At 36.7% G+C, this 25619-nt stretch overlaps 1 protein-coding gene across 7 annotated transcripts in view; it reads right to left on the bottom strand.

Annotated features, from left to right (window-relative positions):
* Window positions 1-25619, bottom strand: part of ARID4B (AT-rich interaction domain 4B) — a 134239-nt gene that overhangs the window by 12868 nt on the left and 95752 nt on the right. For 4 of the 7 annotated variants that reach the window (XR_006270937.1, XM_043477045.1, XM_043477048.1 and 1 more), the window contains exons 17-19: window positions 24696-24950; window positions 10099-10183; window positions 7410-7608 (exon numbers count right to left, since the gene is read on the bottom strand). Coding sequence is in view for 6 of the 7 variants with exons in the window: in XM_043477045.1 (XP_043332980.1) it covers window positions 7410-7608; window positions 10099-10183; window positions 24696-24950 (539 nt within the window). In the remaining variant the exon portion in view is untranslated. The remainder of the gene's footprint in view (window positions 1-7409; window positions 7609-10098; window positions 10184-24695; window positions 24951-25619) is intronic. The other 3 variants (XM_043477047.1, XM_043477049.1, XM_043477050.1) reach the window with 3 other exon arrangements.

Raw genomic sequence — 25619 nt, 5'->3', positions numbered from 1 at the left:
GCAGAACATAGTGGAGTCAGGATGTAGTTCCAGGATGTTCAAACTCCAAAGTGTATATTCTTATAAAAGTGCAGTCTTCACTTTCAATGTAGCAATGACAACTCAAAAATTTTTTAAGCAATGTATTTCTACCATAGATGCTTTAGAGAACACCACAATTAACTTTACACAAACATCCATTCAGTTCAGTTCAGTTACTCAGTCATGTCCAACTTTTTGCAACCCCATGGACTGCAGCAAGCCAGGCTTTCCTGTCCATCACCAACTCCCGGAGTTTACCCATACTCATGTCCCTTGAGTCGATGATGCCATCCAACCATCTCATCCTGTCGTCCCCTTCTCCCGCCTTCAATCTTTTCCATCAAATAAGTCCGTTCTTCGCATCAGGTGGCCAAAGTACTGGAGTTTCAACATCAGTCCTTCCAATGAATATTCAGGACTGATTACCTTTAGGATGGAAAGGCTGGCTCTCCTTGTAGTCCAAGGGACTCTCAAGAGTCTTCTCCAACACCATAATCCAAAAGCATCAATTCTTCGGCGCTCAGCTTTCTTTATAGTCCAACTCTCACATCCTTACATGACCACTGGAAAAACCACAGCCTTGACTAGACAGCTTTGCTGGCAAAGTAATATCTCTGCTTTTTAATATGCTGTCTAGGTTGGTCATAACTTTCCTTCCAAGGATTAAGCGTCTTTTAATTTCATGGCTGCAGTCACCATCTGCAGTGATTTTGGAGCCCCCCAAAATAAAGCCTGACACTGTTTCCACTGTTTCACCATCTATTTGCCATGAAGCGATGGGACTGGAGGCCATGATCTTAGTTTTCTGAATGTTGAGCTTTAAGTCAACTTTTTCCTCTCCTCTTTCACTTTCATCAAGAGGCTCTTTAGTTCTTCTTCACTTTCTGCCATAACGGTGGTGTCATCTGCATATCTGAGGTTAATGATATTTCTCCCAGCAATCTTTTTTGCTGGGAGAAATATAAAAACATATCTATACAATTTATTCCTTAAATGTTCCTTTTAGCAAAGTATAATAATAATAGCTTTTATTATGACTTTAATATAACATTTACTGATAAACTGTTATATACCAGGTACTATGAAATGCTTTGTACAGATCATCTCATTCAATCTCACAATCCTATGAGCATCTGTTATGAGCCTCATTTTATACTTTAAGATACTAGGATTTAGAGAGGCTAGTAAACCACCCCAGAGCTAAAATAAATCAAGATCAAATTTAAATCTCAGTTCCCTGATTCCAGAATTTAGGGCTTAACTATACTACACTCTACTGAGATATCCATATGTATCCTTCCCTAAGTTTGTTAAACATAAGAAAGAATGGGTACAATTAAGATGGTTAAAGATATTTAATCTTTTCAATGTGTTCCTAAATAACTGAATCTGAAATAACTGAGTTTGCTCAAACTCATGCCCACTGAGTTGGTGATGCTATCTAACCATCTCATCCTCTGCACCCTCTTTCTCCTTTTGCCGTCAATCTTTTCCAATAGTTGGCTCTTCGAATTATGTGACCATAGTATTGGAGCTTCAGCCTCAGTATCAGTCCTTCCAATGAATATTTAGGGTTGATTTACTCGTTTAGGATTGACTGGTTTGATCTCCTTGCTGTCCATGGGACTCTCAAGAGTCTTCTCCAGCACCACAATTTGAAAGCATCAATTCTTTCGCACTGAGCCTTTTATGGTCCAACTTTCGCATCCATTAATGACTACTGGAAAAACCACAGCTTTGACTATATGGACCTTAGTCAACAAAGGGATGTCTCTGTTTTTTAATATGCTGTCTAGGTTTGTCATAGTTTTTCTATCAAGGAGCAAGCACCTTTTAATATCATGGCTGCAGTCACCGTCTGCAGTGATTTTGGAGCCCAAGAAAATAAAATCTATCGGTTTCCAGTTTTTCCCCATCTATTTGTCATGATCTGATAGGATCAGATCCCATGATCTTCATTGTTTGAATGTTTTTTAAGCCAGCTTTTTCACTCTCCTCTTTCATGCTCAACAAGAGGCCTTTTAGTTCCTCTTCGCTTTCTGCCATTAGAGTGGTATTATCTGTGTATCTGAGGTTCCAGATCTCTCTCCCAGCAGTCCTGATCCCAGCTTGTGACTCACCCGCTCAGCATTTCCCATGAAGGACTCTGTATAAAGGGCTTCCCGGGCAGCGCGAGTGATAAAGGACCTGCCTGCCAATGCAGGGAATGAAAGAGACACGGGTTCCATCCCTGGGTTGGGAAGATTCCCTGGAGGAGGGCATGGCAACCCAATCCAGTATTCTTGCCTAGAGAATGCCATGGACAGAGGAGCCTGACAGACTACAGTCCATAGGGTCTCACAGAGTCGGACACGACTGGTGACTTAGCATGCACTCTGCATAGAAGTTAAATAAGCAGGGTGACAGTATGCAGCCTTGTCATACCCCTTTCCCAATTTTGAACCAGTCTGTTGTATCATGTCTGGTTCTAACTATTGCTTCTTGATCTGCATACAGGTTTCTCAAGAGGCAAGTAAGGTGGTCTGGTATTCTCATCTCTCTAAGAATTTTCCACAGTTTGTTATGATCCACACAGTCAAAGGCTTTAGCATAGTCAAGGAAGCAGATGTTTTTCTGGAATTCCCTCGCTTTCTTTATGATCCAATAAATGTTGGTTATTTGATCTCTGGTTCCTCTGCCTTTTCTAAACCCAGCTTGTACATTTGGAAGTTCACGTACTATTAAAGCCTAGCTTGAAGGATTTTGAACATAACCTTTATTAGCATGTGAAACGAGTACAGTAGTTGGAACATTCCGTGGCATTGCCCTTCTTTGAGACTGGAATAAATACCGACCTTTTCTAATCCTGTGGCCACTGCTGAGGTTTCCAAATTTGCTGGCATACTGAATGTAGCACTTTAACAGCATCATCTTTTAGGATTTGATAGTTCAGCTGGAATTCCACCTCCTCCACTAGCTTTTTTCACAATGATGCTTCCTAAGGCTCATGTGACATCACACTCCAGGATGTATGGCTCTAACACCATCATGGTTATCCAGGCCATTAAGACTTTTTTTGTACAGTTCTGGATATTCTTGCCACCTTTCTTAATCTCTTCTTCTTTTATTAGGTCCTTACCATTTCTCTCCTTTATCATGCCCATTCTTGCATGAAATGTTCCCTTGCTATTTCCAGTTTTCTTGAAGAGATCTCTAGTCTTTCCCATTCAATTATATTCCTCTATTTCTTTGCACTGATCACTGAGGAAAGCTTTCTTATCTCTCCTTGCTATTCTTGGGAAGTCTGCATTCAGTTGAGCGTATCTTTCCCGTTCTCCCTTGCCTTTCACTTGTCTTCTTTTCTCAGCTATTTGTAAAGCCTCCTCAGACAACCACTTTGCTTCTTGCATTTCTTTTCTCACGGATGGTTCTGGTCACTGCCTCCCATACAATTGTTACAAACCTCCATCCATAGTTCTTCAGGCACTCTGTCTACAAGATCTAATCCCTTGAATCTATTCATCACCTCTGGTGTATAATCATAAGGGATTTGATTTAGGGCGTACCTGAATGGCTTAGAGGTTTTCCCCACTTTCTTCAATTTAAGCCTCTATTTTGCAATAAGAAGCTCATGATCTGAGCCACAGTCAGCTCCGGGTGTTGTTTTTGCTGACTGTATAGAGCTTCTCCATCTTTGGCTGAAAAGAATATAATCAATTTGATTTCGGTATTGACCATCTGGGGATGTCCATGTACAGAGTCGTCTCTTGTGTTGTTGGAAAAGGGTGTTTGCTATGACCAGAGTGTTTTCTTGACAAAACTCTGTTAGCCTTTGCCCTGCTTCATTTTGTACTCCAAGGCCAAACTTGTCAGTTATTCCAGGTACCTCTTCACTTCCTACTACTTTTGCATTCCAATCCCCTATGATGAAAAGGACTTTTTTTTTTTTTGGTGTTAGTTCTAGGTCTTGTAGGCCTTCATAAATAAGTCAACTTCAGGCACTTCAGCATTAGTGGTTGGGCACAGACTTGGATTACTGTGATGTTGAATGGTTTGCCTTGGAAATGAATTGAGATCACTCTGTCATTTTTGAGACTGCACCCAAGTACTGCATTTCAGACTCTTCTGTTGGGTATTAGGGCTATTCCATTTCTTCTAAGGGATTCTTGCCTGCACTAGTAGATATAATAGGTCATCTGAATTAAATTTGCCCATTCCTGTCCATTTTAGTTCACTGATTTCTAAGATGTCAATGTTCACTCTTGCCATCTCCTTCTTGACCACGTCCAATTTACCTTGATTCATGGACCTAACATTCTGGGTTCCTATTCCATATTGTTCTGCACAGCATTAGACTTTACTTTCACACCAGACACATCCACAACTGAGTGTCATTTCCACTTTGGCGTAGCTCCTTCATTCTTTCTGGAGCTACTAATAATTGCCGTCTGCTCTTCCCCGGTAGCATACTGGACATTTTCTGATCTGGGTGGCTCATCTTCAGGTGTCGTATCTTTTTGCCTTTTCATACTGTTCATGGGAAGAGTACTGGAGCGGTCTGCCATTCTCCCCTTCAGTGGACCACATCACTTTTTCAGAACTCTCCACTGTGACCCGTCCACCTTGGATGGCCCCACACAGCATGGCTCATAGCTTCACTGAGTTATGCAAGCCTCTTCACTATGGCAAGGCTGTGATCAATGAAGGAGCAAGTAATACATATACACAGTGAAAACTAATTTACTCTCATAACAAAACACCAACGGCTCCTCTTTTCTTCCTTCCACAGATTCCAAAATCTCATAACTATTTCTATCCATAGTTACTATCATCATCTCTTAATAATATACTATTTGTTGATATATATATAAGCAATGAGAATTTTCTTATTAATACCTCTGTCCCCTTCTGCCACACTTTGTATATAAGTGGTGTTGGAAAAGCTGGACTGTTAAATGTAAATCAATGAAGTCAGAACATACCCGCAGACCATACACAAAAATACACTCAAAACAGCTGAGTTAAGTATAAGACATGACACCCTAAATCTCCTAGAAGAGACCACAGACAAAACATTCTCTGACATAAATTGTACCAATGTTTTCTTGGGTTCATCTCCCAAGGCACTAGAAATAAAAGCAAAAATAAACAAATGTGACCTAATCAAATTAGTTAAGATTTTGCACTACAAAGGAAATCACAACCTATGGACTGAGAGAAAATATTTGCAAACAATGCAACTGACAAGGCTTAATTTCCAAAATATACAAATTGCTCATACAACTCAACAACAACAAAAAAAGAACAAACAATCCAACTGAAAAATGGGCAGAAGACCTAAAAAGCAGACAGACAGATGGCCAACAGGCACACGAAAAGATGCTCAACATCACTAAGTATCAGAGAAATGCAAATCAAAACTACAGTGAGGCACCAGTCAGAATGGCCATCATTAAAAAGTTTCCTAATAACAAATGCTGGAGAAGATGTGGAGAAAAGGGGACCCTCGTACACTGCTGGTGGGGAAGTAAACTGGTGCAGCCACTGTGGAAAAGAGTATGGAGGCTCCTAAAAAAAGCTATAAACAGAGTTTTTGTCTTTCTTGCTATATGATTCAACAATCCCACTCCTGGGACATCTGGAAAAAACTATAATTTGAAAAGATACATGTATCCCAATGTTCATAGCAGCAGTATTTATAATAGCCAAGACATGGAAGCAACCCTAAATGGCCACTGACAGATAAACGGATAAATAAGATGTGGTACATATATACAATGAGATACTACTCAGCCATACAAAAAGAAGGAAACGAGGCCATTTGAAGCAACATGGACGGATCTAGAGATTATCACGCTAAACGAAGTTAAATCAGAGAAAGCAAATACCATATATCATCACTGACATGTGGAATCTTAACTATGACACAAATTATTTATGAAACAGAAACAGACTCGAAGACATAGAAAACAAACTTATGATTAACAAAGGGGAAAAGGAGTGGAGAGGGTAAGTTAGGAGTTTGGGATTAGCAGATACAAACTACTATATGTAAAATAAACAACAAGGTTTATAGCACAGGGAATTCTATTCAAAATTTTGTAATAAACCATAAAGGAAAAGAGTATGAAAAAAGACTACATATATAACTGAACCACTTTGCTATATACCAGAAACTAACACAGCACTGTTAATCAACTCTACTACAATAAAAAAGAATGAAATCAGAAACAAGATATTGCACCCACCCATTTTATAAGAACAGAATCATATGAAGCATTGCAGAAAACAAAGAGTTCTTAAAAAGTAAAAACACTACAGCTGTCAATAAGCATTACAGTACCAAACAGTAAAAGGATTAAAAGATAAAATCAAGAAAATTTCTAAGAAACTAGAAGACAGAACAATCAATAATGTGTCTCTGAGAAAAGGTAACTATATTAAGAGTATACTGCAGAAGGTTCAATATTAATATAATGGCAGGGTTCAAAAGAGAGAAAGGGAGCAAAGGAGGGTAGGGGAAAGAATATGGAAGTGTAGAGGAGAAAAATAAACAAAATATTTCAAGAAAACTATCCAAAACAGAAAGATACAAGTTTCTAGAATGAAGCAGCTTAGCAAGTACACATTACAATAGATGAAAATACATCCACAAAAGGGGTAATCTCTGTGCAATCTGAAGACATTAAAAACAGAGATTCAAGATTTCAGAGAAAGGAAGGCAAAAAACAAGCCATAAAACAAGTCACCCACAAAGAATCAGGGCCAAGAGCTCTGGACTTCACATAGAACACTGAAGGAAAAATACAGCTGAACAATGCCAATAAAATAATTAAGGAAAAACTTCCAACCCTGATAGACCATAAATAATATATTTTCAAATGTGGACAGTCTCTAAAAATTTATCTTCCATCTTACTCACTTGTTCTTAACATCTGCTAGAGAATGGAGAGCATAATTCCTGAGAGATAATTCCGAAGAGATATTCCTGAGAGCCCTGATGTTTCCCAGAAGGCCCTAATAACCTTGCCCCACTGAATTACCTTACAGAGGTCTTTGTAGACTGACAACGAAGCTGAATATGACCTGGAAACTCTATTCAGATGAGCCTTCATTAAAGTGGAAATACTGTCTTTTTTTACATAGTTAGGTTTATGTTTGCCAAAGTTTTTAAAAAAGTAAATAATATCCTCTTTAGGAATATAAACAGGTTTAATACAGTTGTAAAAAAAGTAAAATTAATGGCTGATTTCAAATAATAACAGAGTCAACAAAGTTACAGTTCAATTAAAAAAGAGAACTTCATAATGTTACTGAATTACCTTTATAGCATTTGATTTATAAAAGTCAAAAACATTTAAACATTTAAAACAAATACTTGCATGCAACAGGATGCTCGTTGTGTTTACCTTGAAGTCCATTAAGGATAGAAGTGATTTCTATGGACTTAATATGAGCTGTATCAGAGTTCTTGGCATCAGTAAGATCCAATTTGGATACCATTTCAGGAGATGGATTTGTCTGAAATGGTGGTTTTGACAAGCGCCGGAGTTTACAGTTTTTAGGAGAATATTTTTCATCTTTGTCTTTTTCTTTGTCTAATTTATTCTAAGTTAAGGGAAAAAAGGTATCCTATGTTAGTCATAATTTATCATGAAGCATTCATTAGTATCAATGCTAAAACTCATTTTTAACTCAAAGCTGTAGACTACATTACTAAAAAACATAAAAAGAATATAAAGAAAAACAGTCAGAGATGTTTTTTCAAACTTATCTAACAAATACTATAGGATGAGAAATAAAGTTTCTACTATTTATATTTTAATAATGGAAATAAATTAGCAATCAGATAGGCAATTAAGAAAAGCAAACCTCCATTCTGCTAATAATTGATGTTATAAATTCTATAAAAATGAAATCACAATAGGCTTAAATATTTATTTTTTAAAAAAGAAACACAATTTCAATCTGGTAGTTTTAAAACCTGGAAGATTCTCAATATAAAATGAGGGTTGGGAATGATAAAATTTCAGTTATCTTCAGTTGACAACTGGAAAGAAACAAATGACTTGCTATAAAGTCAAGTCAGTGGGACATCCTTCCTGCATCATTGATAAATTAATGTTTCATGAAAAAATGAGAAATTTTCCAAATTCTCTATTTATGAATAGATGGGCAGGGGCTAATATATTTCCTGGAAACTTTTTTAAAATTTGCTTTTAAAATAATTTATAGAAAAAATAATTTAGACAAGCTTCTAAGTGATATTGTAGAGCATGACGCAGCAGGAAACAATTCTGAAGTCCTGTTAAACAGGACTGTAATGTTTCAAAACATTAAAAAGATTTAATCATAGTATAGATTGCTGAGTGACTATTTTCACAGTTCTCCCATAGACGGTACAGAGCTGGTATCATTCTGGATACATAGAAGTTAATTCTATTTAGGATAGTGGTTGTCCAAGTATGGACCATGGGCCCAGAGACCTTAGCACCTCCTGGCAATTTAAGTGAAAACTCCTCGAACCAGACTCAGATCCAGTGAACCATGATCACTGGGGATGGGAACAAGCAATCTGAGTTTCACCAAGTTTCTCCAGGTGACTGTGACACATGCTTAAGTGTGAGATCCACTAACTTAAAGCATCTGAGCTGAAGATTCTGGAAGCACTCAAAAGGCTTATGTGTACCAAAGCTTATCAATGATTAGTGCTGTTCTAATTTTCCTATTCTTGCCAGCCTTTTCATCAGTTTCTACCAGAGATCATAATATATCATGCAGTTTGAAGGCAGAAATAGTCTACGCCATGCAAAGTTCAAATATGGCCTTTAATGGCTGTCAGAGAACAGCTTGAAAACAGTGGTTCTCAGAGCCAGATGAGATCAAGGGATGGGTATACTATTATTAAATAATTTTTAGGAAGCTTTTCCAAAATTCACATGTCTCTTCCCTAATGATGAACATTTTAAATGCCTGGGAGGGGCCTAGAACTAAACTGAGACATAAATAAATATTTAGGAAAAATCCCCCAAGTAATATTCTAATATTGCTTCTCCTACCCCTACCCTATCCTCTACCTGAGAAATACTCCTCCTAAAACTTGCTCTGTGCAAGGAAACAGGCTTTTTACTGCCACACACACCAAATTCCTCTAGTAGCTTAGGAGCAGCAGCATGACTTCCACACCTCCCAGTAAAGACCAAGAGTGTCCTGAATTGTAGCTAGTGAGTTGCCAAACCAAAACTTTAAAAATATGAACCCAGTTTTATTGTGAGAAAAGAATAATCACTTTAGGGGAAAAATTTCGTACATAGGGCCACTAAGGTATCATTTAGCCAGAGAGTAAATAGCGCCTCACTTTTAAAATGAAAATTGAATTTCAGGAGGACTATTAAACACTTCAACTATATATACCATTCAAAGTAGCAAAAAGCTATTAAGAGATAAAAAATATTCTAAAACCTAGTGAATGGTCTGCTTTCTAATAAAACATTAAAAAGATTTAATCTTAGAATGAACAAGACTAATTCCTAATTCCACATAAAACTAACATTAATTTCCATACGAGCGCATTATTAATAGATTCCCCATGGTATCTATGCAGTGTGTGCCTCCTGGGGTCTCGTGAACACATTCTAAGGCACTATCTGTAGTGCCAGAAAGATGAAGAAAAAAAGAGCTGCAGCTAGGCTCTCCTGTGCCTTCAGGCTCCTTCTTCTCCGCCTCTGAATGGTTTACAGCTATTACAGTAACCCCAGAGTTCCCAGCTACACACTACTTCATGGCTCCCAGCTGGAGACCAGAGGTGCATGAACCAGTTGAAATGCGTAAGTGAGATCTTGGGTAAGTGGACTTACACAACGTTGGGACTAAAAAAGCGTCAAAGATCGCTTAGTACTGTTTTCAAAATGTCTTTCCATAAGCTGACAATATTAATTGTACCCAAATCTAGTATTTGATAAACTGGCTATTTTAAGAGAGTATTCCCAACTCTATCAACACACACACACACACACTCTCTCTCACTCTCTCATCTGGAGGAAAGGTTCCTTAATTAAGAGCTATAATATACAGCAAAATATATTTTGCTTTTATTACCTTTATTTTCTTGCGATGTTTTATCTTGGGCACATTTTTATCAGCAGGTCTTACTATTTTATCTGCTTTAATCCATTCATCATACCTAAAATCAAAGGAAATTAACATAAATATACAAAACACATACTATAGAAGGAACTATGCCATATTAAAGAGAAACTCATAAATAGAATCATAATATTGTAAAACCTTGGGGGCCACTAAGTTCAACCTTCTGGTTTAAGGAACAAAGTTACCAAGGCTCAAAGAGAGATGTAGTGGCCTGTCCCAGGGCATACTTTCAGCTACTAGCTGAGCCAATGCTCAGCTAGGTCTCTGGATTCCTGGACCAGCACTACTTCCTGTTATACCAAAGAGAAACCAAAGCTGTACAATAACCATTAAGAGCGCTCACAGTATTTCCTATATTTTTTTTGGTTTACTTTGTTCTTTTCTTAAGCAGCAAGTAGTTCATTTTCCCCTAAACATATCAGGAAGCTAAGGGGAAGCATGACTGCCAAGTTTTCAGGCTTTGGAGTTGCTGCCTACGTATACAGATGGCTGAGAATCAACAGTTGTGATGGGTTCTCCACTCCGTGCTGGCTGTCTTCGGAGTTCACAGGGCACAAGCTACTACTGACTGCAATAAATCTATTTGTTTAAGGGGGGGTGGGGGGGTTTAATTTTGTAACAAACTCAGCTAGAAAGAAGAAACATTAAACCTCTTTTTACGTTTGAAAGTTACATACATTTATTCTGGAAAATGGAAAACTGATTTGACATTTTTAACTCGAGAACATGAAAAACTTAAAATGAGCTTTTACATTAAAATGTCCTCATTATTAGAGACATTAAGTGAAGTAAGAAAGACCCTGAGTCAGTAAGTAAATGATTTAGGTCACTACCTTACTAGTAAATTATATTCTTGCTCTAGAGTAGGCCTGGGTACATACATGTTAAGTCCCTTCAGATGTGTCCAACTCTTCTCGACCCTATGGAGTGTAGCCCACCAGGCTCCTCTGTCCACAGGATTGTCTGGGCAAGAATACTGGAGTGGGTTGCTTTGCCCTCCTCCAGGGGATCGTCCCAACCCAGGGATCAAGCCTATGTCTCTTACATTTCCTGCATCGGCAGGCAGGTTCTTTACCACTAGCGCCAGCTGGGAAGCCCCAGAATAGGTTAGCAAGTATCTCTAAGGACTCCCAGGCAGAGCCAGACTGCTGGTGCAAACTATGGCCTGCAGCGACGCTGACAGCTCAACCCCACAAGGGCTAGGCTGCTGTCTGCCGGAAGCTGGTGAGGGCCACAGTGGTAATCAGAAAGGATGAGAAAAGGCTGGAGTGAGTTCTAGAGAAGTCTTTACATAATCCCTGCTGACTAGCTATGTGGTCAAGACATTCCCAACCTCAGACTTAAGTTTATTCGGTATAAAGCAAATATTATTCTTCTACTAAAAACACTCCTCTGGTATGTATACTGGCACATTAGCACCTACCTGTATGTATACATATTTAACATTCTCCCATTAATGCTAAAAACTGCATTATGCTTGAGAAGAAAGCAATTTAGCCCCTCCCTAACAATATTAGAGAGTGAAGGTGAAGAATACACAGAAAATACCTCCACCCTCTGCAAAGTTGGATGTGAACTTCTAGAAACTGCCCTCATTAGAATATAGTTATGGAAATTAATGCTATGTACTTTATTTATTTATTTATTTAATTTTATTTTTTTGCTATGTACTTTAAAAAAAAGAAACACAACACACTGTTTTCTTATGAGAAAAACTAAAAATAGTTCATGATGGATACACATACCATCAACATAAGCTAAACAAAGATATAATAGTATTTTAACCTTTCTTAACCCAAGACTCTGCTGTATAGTTAATTTTGTAATGCGAGGCATTTTGACTACCAGTAAGTGTACTACTCAATTCGACTTGGATTTTTGACATGAATTATATGTCAAATTAGGATAAATTTCAAATTAGGATAAAACAGTAGCTTTCAGTGTAAGAATATCACCAAGACACTGTACCCTTGTATATTTTATATGGAGCATCAAACACATCAAACAAGCAAAAAATAGTCACTGTCTTCATAGTACAATGTGCACTGTGAAAATGATTTCTTTATGACTTAAGAGATAAAGTATGTTGCTTAAAATTTCTTAGGAACAAGGGAGGAGAAACCTATACATAAATAAAATAATGGCTACTCCATATGGCACAGGCTGATGCTTGCTACCTAAGCACCACTAGAGTACAGATGCTATATGGTAAACATTTTCTCCTCTCCTCAAATATAAACTAAGGATGGTATCAGAGGACTGGTTATCAGACCTTGAGTAATGAATCTGGGGGTGGAAGCAAAGTTGAGTCAGGAAAAAAGCTAAAGAGAAAGGTTCTGGAATTAGATGAAACAAACTATACATGCTTCTAAAATATTTGAATAGTAGTCATTAAACACTATAGTCTTAACTAAACTATGTAACAATCATTTTTTAAGTTACTGATCATTCTTCACAGCTTTAGGCGATTCCTTGAAAAATTCTTTAGATATGTTTCCTACTAGAGTAATTATATGGTAATATATGGTTCCGTAAGTATTAGCTAATATTACATGACCCCATTATTATTTGCCCCCTTCTATTCCATTTTCTTCATGCTTTCTGTTTGTTTAGGCATTCCTTTGTTCTAATACTATTCTTTTAGATTTTGTCTTTTCTCAGTCAGATTTTGGAGAAGGAAGTGGCAGCCCACTCCAGTACTCTTGCCTGGAGAATTCCATGGACAGAGGAGCCTGGCAGGCTACAGTCCACGGGATCGCAAAGAGTCACATAACTGTGAAACTAACTTTCACTTTTCAGTCAGGTTTATGCTCTTTTCATAAAATGTAATAATAACAGTATTGTTAGTGTTGTTATAACTAATATCCTTCAGAACTAGAACATGCCTTAAAAAATCTATCAATGAATTTATTTCACAGATTAAGAAACTCAAACCATGGAAGTGAACTGATTGTTCAAAGTATAGACTTGCCAGAAAGTACTATGTGAAGAGTTTGAGAAGAATGGGAAATGGGCCTGTTAAACAATGTGACACTAGAATGACAAAGTGTGCCAGGTCCTATTCTGATCAAGCATACAGAAGAGTCCAGACCAGCAACTAAAAAGCCTCCTTAAGGATGCCAAGTAGGAATGAACCCGTGAGGAGGGAGAACAGGTGAAAACAGTGTATGAGAATTTTCGTTAAGGTAGCTGTTTCAAATTACAAATGCCCTTACCCCACATAGAGGCTGAGAAAAGTGAAAAGTCGCCGAGTCATAACTGACTCTTTGTGACCCCATGGACTGTACAGACCATGTAATTCTCTAGGCCAGAATACTAGAGTGAGTAGACATTCTCTTCTCGGGGGGATCTTCCCAACCCAGGTCTCCTGCATTGCAGGCACATTCTTTACCACTGAGCCACCAGGGAAGCCCAAGAATACTGGAGTGGGTAGCCTATCCCTTCTCCAGGGGATCTTCCTGACCCAGGAGTCAAAGCCGGGTCTCCTACACTGCAGGCGGATTCTTTACCAGCTGAGCTACTAGGGGAGCCCTGAGGTTGAGACCACCGATGTAAACATTAACAGACAAACGTTTCAGAATGTAATGAGGTTCTAAATATCACTTTAGTTGCCTGACTAATCTTACAAGGGGAAAAAAATGACCAGAAAATAAACTGATGTCATAACTAATCACTGTATTTTAAGTATAAAGAAATGCTCTTGCCCGTTATGTAATTACTCATTAGAGTATTATTCAAGAGTTCTGTAATGCTCTTGCCCGTTATGTAATTACTCATTAGAGTATTATTCAAGAGTTCTATTTTCTTTACAGAATACTTTCAAAGAACATAAAGGAGAGAAAAAGAAATTCATGCAGGAGAAAAAAGCAAACTGATATTCCCCAAAATTACTACTGACATTAAATTATGTAAGACAGAGTTAGGCCAGTTTAATTTTTATTTTACTAGTGTTTGTTAATTTAAATAAAGGAGGTAATACTCATGGATTAAGATCTCTGATTCCCTATCAAATACCAAGAATGAAGATTTGAGTAAAATAAAGAGAATTAAGATCAGAACTACAAAAAAAGCTGTCACTGAATCTGTTTATTCTATATGAACTTAAAACTTTTTATGTAGTATATTTAATATTTATTAAAAAGAGATTACAACATATTTACTTTAGGCATAAGTATGTAGTCCAAGAAGACAGAATATAGGAAAATTAGTTCAAATTTAAATATCTTGCATTAAAAAAATGAAATAATGGGGAGGTGGCAAAGAGCATAAAATTGTAGCTTAAAAAAAAAAAGAGACCATAAAACATGTCTCAATGTCTCCTCAGGGCATCATACCAAGTAGGATATTGATTCATCCTTCAAAATAACCTCTTTATGAGGTGGATGAACCTAGAACCTATTATACAGAGTGAAGTAAGTCAGAAAGAGAAAGATAAATATCATATTCTAACACATATATACAGAATCTAGAAAAATGGTACTGAAGAATTTATTAACAGGGCAGCAATGGAGACACAGACATAGAGAATAGACTCATGGACATGGGGAGAGGGGAGGAGAGGGTGAGATGTATGGAAAGAGTAACATGGAAACTTACATCACCATGTGTAAAATAGATAGCCAACGGGAATCTGCTGTGTGGCTCAGGAAACTCAAACAGGGGCCCTGTATCAACCTAGAGGGGTGGGGTGGGAGGGAGACGGGAGGGAGGCTCAAAGGGGAGGGGATGTTCGTATACCTATGGCTCATTCCTGTTGAGGTTTGACAGAAAACAACAAAATTCTATAAAGCAAATATACTTCTGTTAAAAATAAATAAATAAATAAAACATAACTTCTTTAAAGAAAACAGGAATTTTTAAAACTAAGTCAAATATAAATTTTCTGGTTTTAAGATCTTTCCTCCTTCTCTCAAACATTCCCAAATATATGAACATGCTTTCATCCCTCAGCCATAGTGGTCATCCTGTTCCAGTGGCTCTCCAGTATTCTTGATTCTGCTTTAAATACCACAAAGGGAATCAAGACAGCAGAATGCATGCTCTGATGGGGGCTCTCAACTGTGAATGAAGAACACTCTTAACAGCTATTCAGGGCAACAGATACTCCAAGAAACCACTTCATTGCTAAATACCTAGATTTTCCCCCAAGGATAGCAGGCCCATTGCTGTCAGCTACCATGTTTTGTGATGATACAGCTTGAAAACTAGAAAAGAAATTGAAGCTAAGCGGTTGGCCTATGAACAAAATAACTTGCAACTTTAATTCAAGCAACAGAGTTTTATGAGAATGTCTGAGAAAAATCAGGTACTCTAGATTATTGACAAAAACTGTACCGCCTACATGCATGCATGCTAAGTTACTTCAGTCATGTCCGACTCATTGCGACCCTAGAGACTGTAGCCCGCCAAGTTCCTCTGTCCATGGTATCCTCCAGGCAAGAATACTGGAGTCGGTTGCCACTTCCTTCTCCAGTACTGCCTATAATTGGAACTTTAAATTTAGAAATTATGAACTGAAGAGAGCAATTGGCCTGTTCATGACAAAAGGAAATATAGCTTGCAAGAGCACAAGGAAACGAAGATTACTACTTTCATTAAACAACAAATATTAAAAAACCAAGAAAAACAAATACTGAAACAAATATGAACAAACACTGAATACAAAAATGAAGACTAAACCTGTTAGTGATTAGACCATACTTTTTCAACTCAGTTATCAATACACTCTTTGTAATTAACGTGTGGAGCCTAGATAAGTATCTCATCTGATATTTAAAGTACTAAAGAAAATATTTTCAAAGAATATACTGACTTGGGAAAATCTGCTGGGATCATCTAACGTTCAACTCATGGAATAAACATGAAAGAACAGAGCGTGGGCAACCCATTCAATTTCCAGCAGTTGGCTCCCTGACCTACATAAAATGAAGAAAAGTAGAACAGATGATCCCCCAAATTAAAAACTCGAACGAAACCCCAGACTAGAAGTCTGCACAAGGGCTTGTTCACTGGACAAATACTTGTTAGGCACCTGTCGTGACAGGCTCTGCACGAGGCGCTGGGTAATGAAAGCACCACAGCATCTTCTCAAGGAGCTTACAACTTAACACAGAGGACAACAGCAGTCAGCCATTACACGGCAACAATACCAATCTTCTGAACCTTCCCAAAAAAGCAGCTACAGAATATTTGAAATTCTAATGTGTTGAATTAAAATACTTATACAAAGCTAAAAGGAACCATTCAGAGACCATAACATACTTGCTCTCACCAGAGAAAAATAAATAGTTCTAAAAAGAAAACGTTTTGATTTTTGTTTGGATGTGTTGGCAAATCATCTAAGAAATCATTTAGCAACAATAAAAATGGAAAAGAGCATTCGTCAACCAGACATAAGATACCAAAATGGTTACTGTGCCCACAATAATTCAGATTTTGGTTCTGTTTAAACCCAACTAAACCACTTTCAAAGAAATATTATCAGTCATGTGTTTACATGTACCCACACCAATAATTACATGCAGAATAATGTACAAATAACTGCGAAAGCAAAGCTGAACTGACAAAATATTTTAAAACTCATTATTTAAAATACACATACAGATTGTAAAAGATAAAAATCTAGTAACCAACCATTAATATAAATGAAATATTAAAATCATCTGTGCTTTTTCTGTAAAGGAGAGACTCATTTAGCAATTGCTGAACAATTAAGTACTTTGTATCTTGCCTATCTACATGCAAAAAGATAACATACATCATAAAACTAACTTAGCTTTAAAAACCTCACATCTGAGATGAAAATTTAGGCCCTCTTAGCAGGAAAGGAATTTCCCCACTTAAACTGAGTAAGAAAATATGGGGGAAAATATGTTGTAAGAGAAAAAAAAGGCCAAGTTATGAGAAAAGCAGCACTAGTTATCAATTACAAACTTTATAAGCAATTTAACCAGGTTACCTACTTCATGAATTTTCTATAATAATCTCAATTCAGACATTTATTTTTAACGTGAGAAAATACCTAAAGCAAAATTTATAAAGAGACCTACTGAGGACCATTTAATGCCTTTAGTCATGAACTTAAAACAGGGCTTCCCTGATGGTACAGTGACTAATAATCCACCTTGCAATGCAGGGACATGGGTTTGATCCCTGGTCCAGGAAGATCCCACATGCTACAGAGCAACTAAGCCTGTACACCACAACTACTGAGTCTGAGCGCTGGAGCCCGAGTGCTGCAGCTCCTGAGCCCATGAGCCCTGGAGCCTGTGCTCTGCAAAGAGAGAAGCACCACGGTGAGAAGCCTGCGCACCGCAACTAGAGCGCAGCCCCCCTGACCACAACTAGAGAAAGCCCATGTGCAACAATGAAGAGCCTGTGCAGCCAAAAAAGTTTTAAAATAAACTTAAAAAGATAAAACAAAAATAAAAGCATATTATTGAAAAAATAAAATCCTAAGCATGCTCTTAACATTTCATATTTCCATCCCATGTAACACTGTTCAAGTCACACCAAAAAAAGCAGGAATGGTTTCATCATAATAGAGAAAAGCAGAATGATAAAAACATTAATATTACTGCATCATCATATTAAAGACATAAACAGTATAAGAGAATGGCATTACAATACTATAGATCTGGTTTCCTAGAAAATTTAACTGTGTAAAATGAAACAAAGGTCTTCAGGCAGAGGCAGTATATAGTATTAACAACACATCACAGAACATTGTACCAGGACTATAAAGATCACTGTAAATGGTTAACAACTCTGGCACTCATTGTATGTTGTGATGCAGCTACTGACTTCTAAAAGAATCCTCAAAGTTTGTTTTATGAATATTTGATAAGTTTAGGAGGTTAGTATTTTTGTGCACATTTAGACAAACATACTGATGTACCTGCCAATCTATAAAGCTATGAAATGGAATATGTCCAAGTTAATGCTTTACAGTAAATATACCTACCAATCTATAAAAAATACTGATAGAACAGGTCCAATTAAATAAACACTCCGAGAAAAGCCATTTGAGTGCAAAAATACCTGAGTTTGTTAATCTTTTTCACAAAGGAAATGTTTATTTTCACTTGTACTGAAAAGCTAACCAACTCAAAAGTCATTTTTCTAAAGAGAAATTATATTTATGTTCACTTTACTCACTGCTTATAAGCTTTCATTTAAATTTCTCTACATGAAGGACTGTCTGATATAAAGCATTTTACATGGTGCAAAACAATTTTTCACATGAGCAGTAACATACAGCCCTTGACTTCTATAGTAGTTTTCCATTTTAATGCTTTGGATCATAAACATAAGTGACTAGGCTAGGACAGAAGGGTTTATGGAGACAAGAGTTTGGAGATGGCAGTGAGGTATGAAATGAAGTGAAATGAAGAAGGGCACACAAGAGGAGGTGTGCACAAAGAGTAAGGAGGCTTAGAGACAAAGATATGGGCCATGTTCCCCTTCTCTCCTTAAAACAGACTGACAGTTATTTACTTGGAGACCACTGTCAAACGGCCTTCATTTACAGTTCTTTAACTTAACAAGGAGTGGAAGAAAAGTCACAGGATTGGGCACTTCCAGTCTATTCAAGTCTCTAACTCTCAACCCCATTTTATCTGTGAATTAGGAGATGGGCTCTGTGTATCACCCAAAGAGGTCATTAAAAAAGTTGAATACCACAATCAAAGATAAAAATTAACTCAAGATGGACCAAAATGCTAAATATTAAAGCTAAAACTATAAAACTCTCATAAGAAAATAGGGATGTTTTCATGACACTGAATTTGGCAACGTTTTCTAGGATACAAACCAAAAGCACGAGCAACAGAGAAAAAAAATAGACAAACTGGACTTTATCAAAATTAAAAACTTCTGTACAACAAATGACAATACCAAGGGTGAAAAGACAACTCTGTGGGTTCACAGGAGAAAATATACGCAAATTACATCTCCGATAAGGGATTAGTATACAGAATACATAAAGAACTCCGACAACTCTTTAACATCAACAAAAAAACAACCAATTCAAAAATGGGCAAAAAAAATTTGGCTCCAAAAAATAATTTTAAAAAATTCAACATCAAAAAAGTGACTCAAATCAAAACTGGAAAAACAGAAATACAGTGTAAATTAAGTTAAAATGTATACCAGAAGAATGAAAGAAGGTAACAATTAAAGTGGAGAAAACACATAAAGACAAGAAATAAGGCAGAAAAGATAAAATAACTGAGAAGTGGTTTTTTAATTTTGAGAAAGGCAGAAAAGAAAAATAAACAAGAAAAGTAACTGCAGCTGCAGCTGTTGGAGCTCAGGTAAAAAGTGTCACAGAGTGATCAACTGAGTCAGTCACACAGGTAAGGCGAGTAAGAAGTTAAGAAACAAGGTTGAACAGTTGACAGTTCTGCAGGTGCAGTGTGGCATAAGCCTTACTGGGTTGGGTTTACACAAAAACAAAGAAAAAGTGGATAACAAGTGTAAATAACTCAAATCATTTTTGCCGGATGGAAATGGAGCAAAGAAACAGCACAGTAGAAAACGCAGGGTAAGCTCAAAGGAGTGTTCTTTGAGATCAAAGAAGTAACTGCAGGTCTATATACAGATGGGAATGGTTTAGAACAGAACAAGAAACAAAATATAGAGGAAAAAAAAGAGGAGAATTTCTGGGCCCATTAACTCTGATTTTGGCAGAAGGCATGGCAGTTAGAAGATGGGTTTTAGATAGCAGCATGCTTGTTCACCTAAGGTGAAAGATGAGAAGGCATAAAATACAGCAAGCATCATGTATAGGTAAGAAGGTCATGTAGTGGAATTCTGTATAAATTTTCTTCTTTCAATTTTTCAATGAGGTCACCTGCTGAAAGTGGGGATGGGGAGAGTTGCTGGGGCTTTAAGGAGGGAAGAAAGAATATAAAAAAGAAAGATTTCTATAACTGTACAGTGATGAATGTGAATGAATTACACTTACTGCGGTGATCACTGTGTAATATATACAAATATCAAACTGTTATATTGTACACCTGAATATAATATTACCTGTTAATGATACCAATAAAAATTACAGTAATAACTAAAGATTATGCCATTAAAAAATAAAACAGGCTGAGAAAGCAGAAAGGGCCTGGGAGGAGGACACACAGTGCCCACTTGAAGTTCACAGCCCTAACTTTAAAATAAGACCGATCACTGTGGTTGCTCATCAACTGCACAGGTGCAGGCCAGGAGGGGGAGGAGGAGTATTAAGGCTGAATCAGGATTCTTGCAGTTCTGTCAAGCAGGTGCTGCAAAGCAACACAAGAGCAACAGAAGAATACAGGGGTATTAAAAAAATTATAATAAATGATTGAAAAATATAAGCAACATAAGGAGAGGTTGAGGGCATTAGGGGTTTGTAAATCCTGGTGGGATACTTCCCTCACCTGGACAAATTCCTCGATAGGGAATATTTTTTTGTACCTTTAGTGCAAAGCACAATATTGGCTCATAGATGTTGAATTTATGTTTGCCAAACAAAGAAACATGTTTGATAAACAGTGGGTGCGTGCTCACAAAAATGTGATTAAATCAACTGGTTCGTGAAAGCTTTTTACTCCACCTATTCCCTACAAGGAGGTGCCAATTTGCTTCCAAAAATGTGGTGTTTTTTAAATGAGACACATCTTCATTTCAAATAATATATTCAAGAATAATTTACCTTATTTTCAGTTTTCTGTAACATAATATGGACTAGAAATAACTTGTTATTTGAGTTACAGTTGAAATTTACAGTGTCTCTTATTTTTAGTTGGGGTATTCTTTAATGTAGTTGGTAATCATCAACATAAAAAATAAACTCTCTAGTCAAATTTCCAAATCCATGGTTATAGAAAGTCAAGGTGGAAATGGAGAAAAATAAATCAGCACCAATACATGATAGAATATTGATGTGTTTTAAATCCCATGCCAAGCAGTCTAGATAGTTCTAACACACAAGGTTGTAAATATTACTGAACAAGGATATTTGCTACTGAACAAAGATAAATCCAACACACTCAAAGTTATGGCCAATGAATTCCAAACTGTAACTTTATTTTCAAACATCAATCCCATGTTTTACAGCACGACCTAGAAACCTGAGAGTGAAAAGGATCAATTAGCTAATAAAACTAAAAAAAAATCTATAAAATATTAACATCACTGAGAAATTAAAACAAATATAACAGTGAGCCTACTATTAAAACTACTGAAGTGTAAGTTTTTTAATGTACGGAGATATATTTTTTAAAAGACTAAAAGAGAACACTACAATACAAAAGAGTAATCTTATCTTTCTTTTATGTATTTTCCTATTGAATGCGACTTTTGGATGAGTTTTTAAAATTCTGTAAACAAGCATGTGGTGAACTAGTAAATACTATATATAACACTGGAAAATAGTCTTACATATGGGTCATCATATCTGAAAAATTCTGTAGCTGTGTTTTACCATTCTGGGCTTCCCAGGTGGTGCTAGTGGTAAAGAACCTGGCTGCCAATGCAGGAGACATTAAGAGACTTGGGTTGGATCCCTGGGTCAGGAAGATTCCCCTGGAAGAGGGAATGACAAGCCACTACAGTATTCCTGCCTGGAGAATCCCATGGACAGAGAACCTGGCGGACTACAGTCTGTGGGGTCGGGAAGAGTCACACACAACTCAGGTAACTTAGCACTGAAGCACATGTGGTTAAGGATCAGAATTCTGGCGATTTCTCATAAATTTGATGTGAGCACATTAAAATGTCTTTTTTCTCATCGTAGTAGTTAAAAACAAATTGACCCAAACACTATCTTATGTAAAAAACAAAAAAAGCGACACTTTCAGTTATGAAATAGGGATATAAATGAAAATTAACATAAAGGTTTATATAGGACTTCATAAAAAAGAAAAATGTAGAAATCTTAAGAAAACAGTATTTTTCTAACTAAGAAAGATATTATTTTCCTTAAGAAAAATCTGCTTTCTGGAAAATGTTTCCTACCAAACAAAACTCAAACAGTTCCATACAAAATTTCCTAAATTGCTACTGTAATGAATGACTGCCAGTGAAAATAAAACTATTTTCATGAAACTTCATGCATAAATCTTCACTTCTAATTGCACAACTCAAGTTTAAATTGAGAAATCAAGCTGGAGCTCTCCCAAGTAACAGGAAGACAGTTGTAGAGCTGATGAGGATTTGTTGAGGTCCTCATCAGATTAGCTTCAGATGTAAAGGAGCGGCAAAACTCACAGTTTCTTATTCATCCATAAGACAGACTCTTTGGGTATTATTCCAGCGAGAAATGGAAATACTACAACACTGACTATAAAAAAATAACTGCTTAATCTACTGAAGTACAACTGTTTTCTCTATGATGCTGGAGTCTGTAGAGATCCACTCTACAGGTCTTCATCAAGATGGTAAGGTTTTCTTCTTTTCAAAGTTCATACCATACAAATGTGTCAGTTGTCAGGAGTAGATGACATCCTTCTCATTAATTCAAGTTTGTCTTGTTGAACTAGGTCTCATTTTTCTTTGCTATGTTATTAAAAACTTGAATGCCTCAATTTAAAATCTTCCCTTACTCTACCCAACTCTCCATCTACTTCAAAGCACAAGCACCAAACATTCCTTCTATCCTCTAAAATCCAACTGCTCCTAGGATAGGATTATTCTTACTTTTACTCAATCTTTTCTTAACAAACCAAAGTTGCAACTTAACTGCAGAATAATTTCATGAATGTTTCAATTTTATCTATGCCTCTTCTGTTTAATGAAATAATTAGCAGAAAATAATCAAGTCTGCATTATAGTTAAACTTGGAGAATGCTTAAATTCTACCCACTGGTCACAGAATTAAAGCATTTTATAAAGACTACCAGGAAAACTGCCTCATTATATAACCTAGCAGAATAACTAGAAGAACTGGAAACAAACAAAAAACCATAAAAGATGATGTATCTAAGATTACCTATCTTGTGGGCCTTACACAGTAGTTATTGATTTTCACTGATGCAATCTTTCCTTCCCAATTTTAAACTAACATATTTAACATTTACATCCTGGGTCAAAGTGGAACTCCCTCTACATTTATATTTAATAAAATCAAAATAATTAAATATCACAGACAGCAAAATATTCTGATAGCAGCTCAGTAATCTCAAGTATCTTCCTTTGAACATGATATTAATAGTCAGCCCTTCAGGTGAGGGAAGTCAGGCACCACAGAGACAGCACAAGAACCGACAGTCAAAAGGATAAATTACACACATGTTAAAAAGTGGTCTCTGGAGAAGCTTATGTTTCATCAGAACAATACTGATAGGCATTCTTAAAATCCAAAACTTTGTTAATCTTTCTGGTTAGAAGTAATAAAAGAAAAACGTCCTAAACAAAACTCCTACACACATTTCCTTATGACTTAAGTGCTATTTTCTTCCAAGCTTCAGGATGGAACAAAACTGCACCATTCTCAAATTAGGAAAGGTAATCAGATTAGACATGCTTCCAAAGCTTCCTACTGCTGCAAAAGGACAACACAAATTATACTTTTAAGAAACAGAGAGTGTATTTTTTTTAAGAAACAGACACTCTGGAGATGATGTTTTCTTAATCACATTCCAAACCACAGAATACAATGTAAACATAAATCATGAGAACTGTGTTCCTCCTTGAAAACGCTAGGCACACCATACCACCACCACTGAAAACTCCAATGGCAACCTTTTCAAAAGCTACAACTCATCACAGGCTACTCCAAATACAGTATCAGACATTCCAAAATAAATAAGGTTTTTCTCAAAGATATCTAGCTGCTCAGATCCCAAAACTAGCTTGTCAACGTTGGATAAAATTCAGATATTACCAAAGGAAACCTGTATAAGAAGAAAACTCAGTCCCGCTTTTCAGTTCCCTAGGTAAGTAGAGTTGGACCATGCGCCCTATTTCAGTCAAGCAGACTTGCTCATAATATTTCAATCACTGCTTCAAACATAAAAATTAATTTCTGAGGCTTCTGAACAAGGTGTAATGCAAGAGCTGCTAACGAGGAGATAAGGCCTTTCTGAAATAGCTAAAGCTTCCTAAGAAATCACACTTTAAAATCCTGCCTACTAAAGGAAAGAAATGTGATGATTTAAGAAGATAACAAGGAAGAGGTTACCATGGAAAGGTAGATGAAAATGCAAGAGAGTCAGAAGCCTCATAATTGGCTTGTAGACCTCAAGAAGCTCAAATTCCTTTTAACTTTTAAAGAAAATTTTCTATCATTTTACCAACAATGTTGCCCCTATTAATCTACATGCATAACATTAAAATCAACTACACAGACTTTAGTTTTCTAGACACTAAGGCTATCTTTGAAGTACTGAAAAGTAAGGAGGAAGTCACTGAGAGAGATGTATTTACGCGAAAACCCCACGTTTTTTATACGGTATACTATGGCCTCAATTGGAATACTAATAAATCTGTAATTCGTTCAATTTTAAAACAGGAAATCACCGTACGAGACTTTTCAGGTAGCAATCACCAGCTGAAACTCAAGTTACCTCACATTCCATCCGCAGTAATGCACCAAGTAAAGGACCTCTCCACCTTCGACATCAGAATCCTTAATACTAGCTTCATACACTTTTTGATTTTTCCCTCGTCCATACCGCACTTGGACTTTCATGCCTGGTGGATAGCACTCAAACTCCTCTTCCTCATTGTGGTCATCATCCTCTTCATCCTCTTCCTCCTCCTCCTCCTCCTCCTCCTCTACTTCTTCATCATCTTCCTCTTCCTCTTTATTCGTTTCATCTCTTGAAAGGTTTAAAAAACTGCAGTTAATAAAAGACACTTCATAAGCTTTTCAGTTCCAAACCACATAAATTGATAAAAATCGTGGCTGTGATTGTTCCGGGAATAGCAGGTTCCAAGCGTATGATATTCTCTGAGTTTCAATTTAATATTAAAAACTAAAACTGCATAAGATGACCATGGATGATTACAGAAAGATATATTCAGAGAAAATGAAAACTGAAAAGTAAGTGTATTAAAAGAAAATGTCCAACAGGCAGAAGAACAGAAGTTGTGCTGATCAGCAACAAACTAGCTAGTAAGGTTGACGCTAACATTTTTCTCATGTTTTATTGTAGAAGTTTTTTATAACTCAGCTAAAAACAAAAATCATTGTACCTCATAGCCATTTTCTGACTAAAAAATATTTTTCATTCAAATATTTCCAACCTCCAGATGTTTAAACAAGTTTTTACTAGCCAATGGCTAGTCTTAATAATTAAAATAATTTCAACCAGATTTTCTGAAGTTGTATTAAATATTATTTCACCTTTTATAGGAATATCCTACTAAGTTCACATTAAAATCACATCAAGTTTTTTCTTTCTGTTCTTCTAAACTTCAACACAATTTCTGCTCTCTTTTCTCCATATTTACCACAAGTCCTCTTCTACCAATTCTCTGAACTTTAA

The sequence above is a fragment of the Cervus canadensis genome, chromosome 8 (assembly GCF_019320065.1).
Source record: "Cervus canadensis isolate Bull #8, Minnesota chromosome 8, ASM1932006v1, whole genome shotgun sequence".
In the NCBI taxonomy this organism is placed as follows: Eukaryota; Metazoa; Chordata; class Mammalia; order Artiodactyla; family Cervidae; genus Cervus; species Cervus canadensis.
Note: the sequence above shows the minus strand (reverse complement) of the source record. Positions and strands in the feature narration are given on the sequence as shown.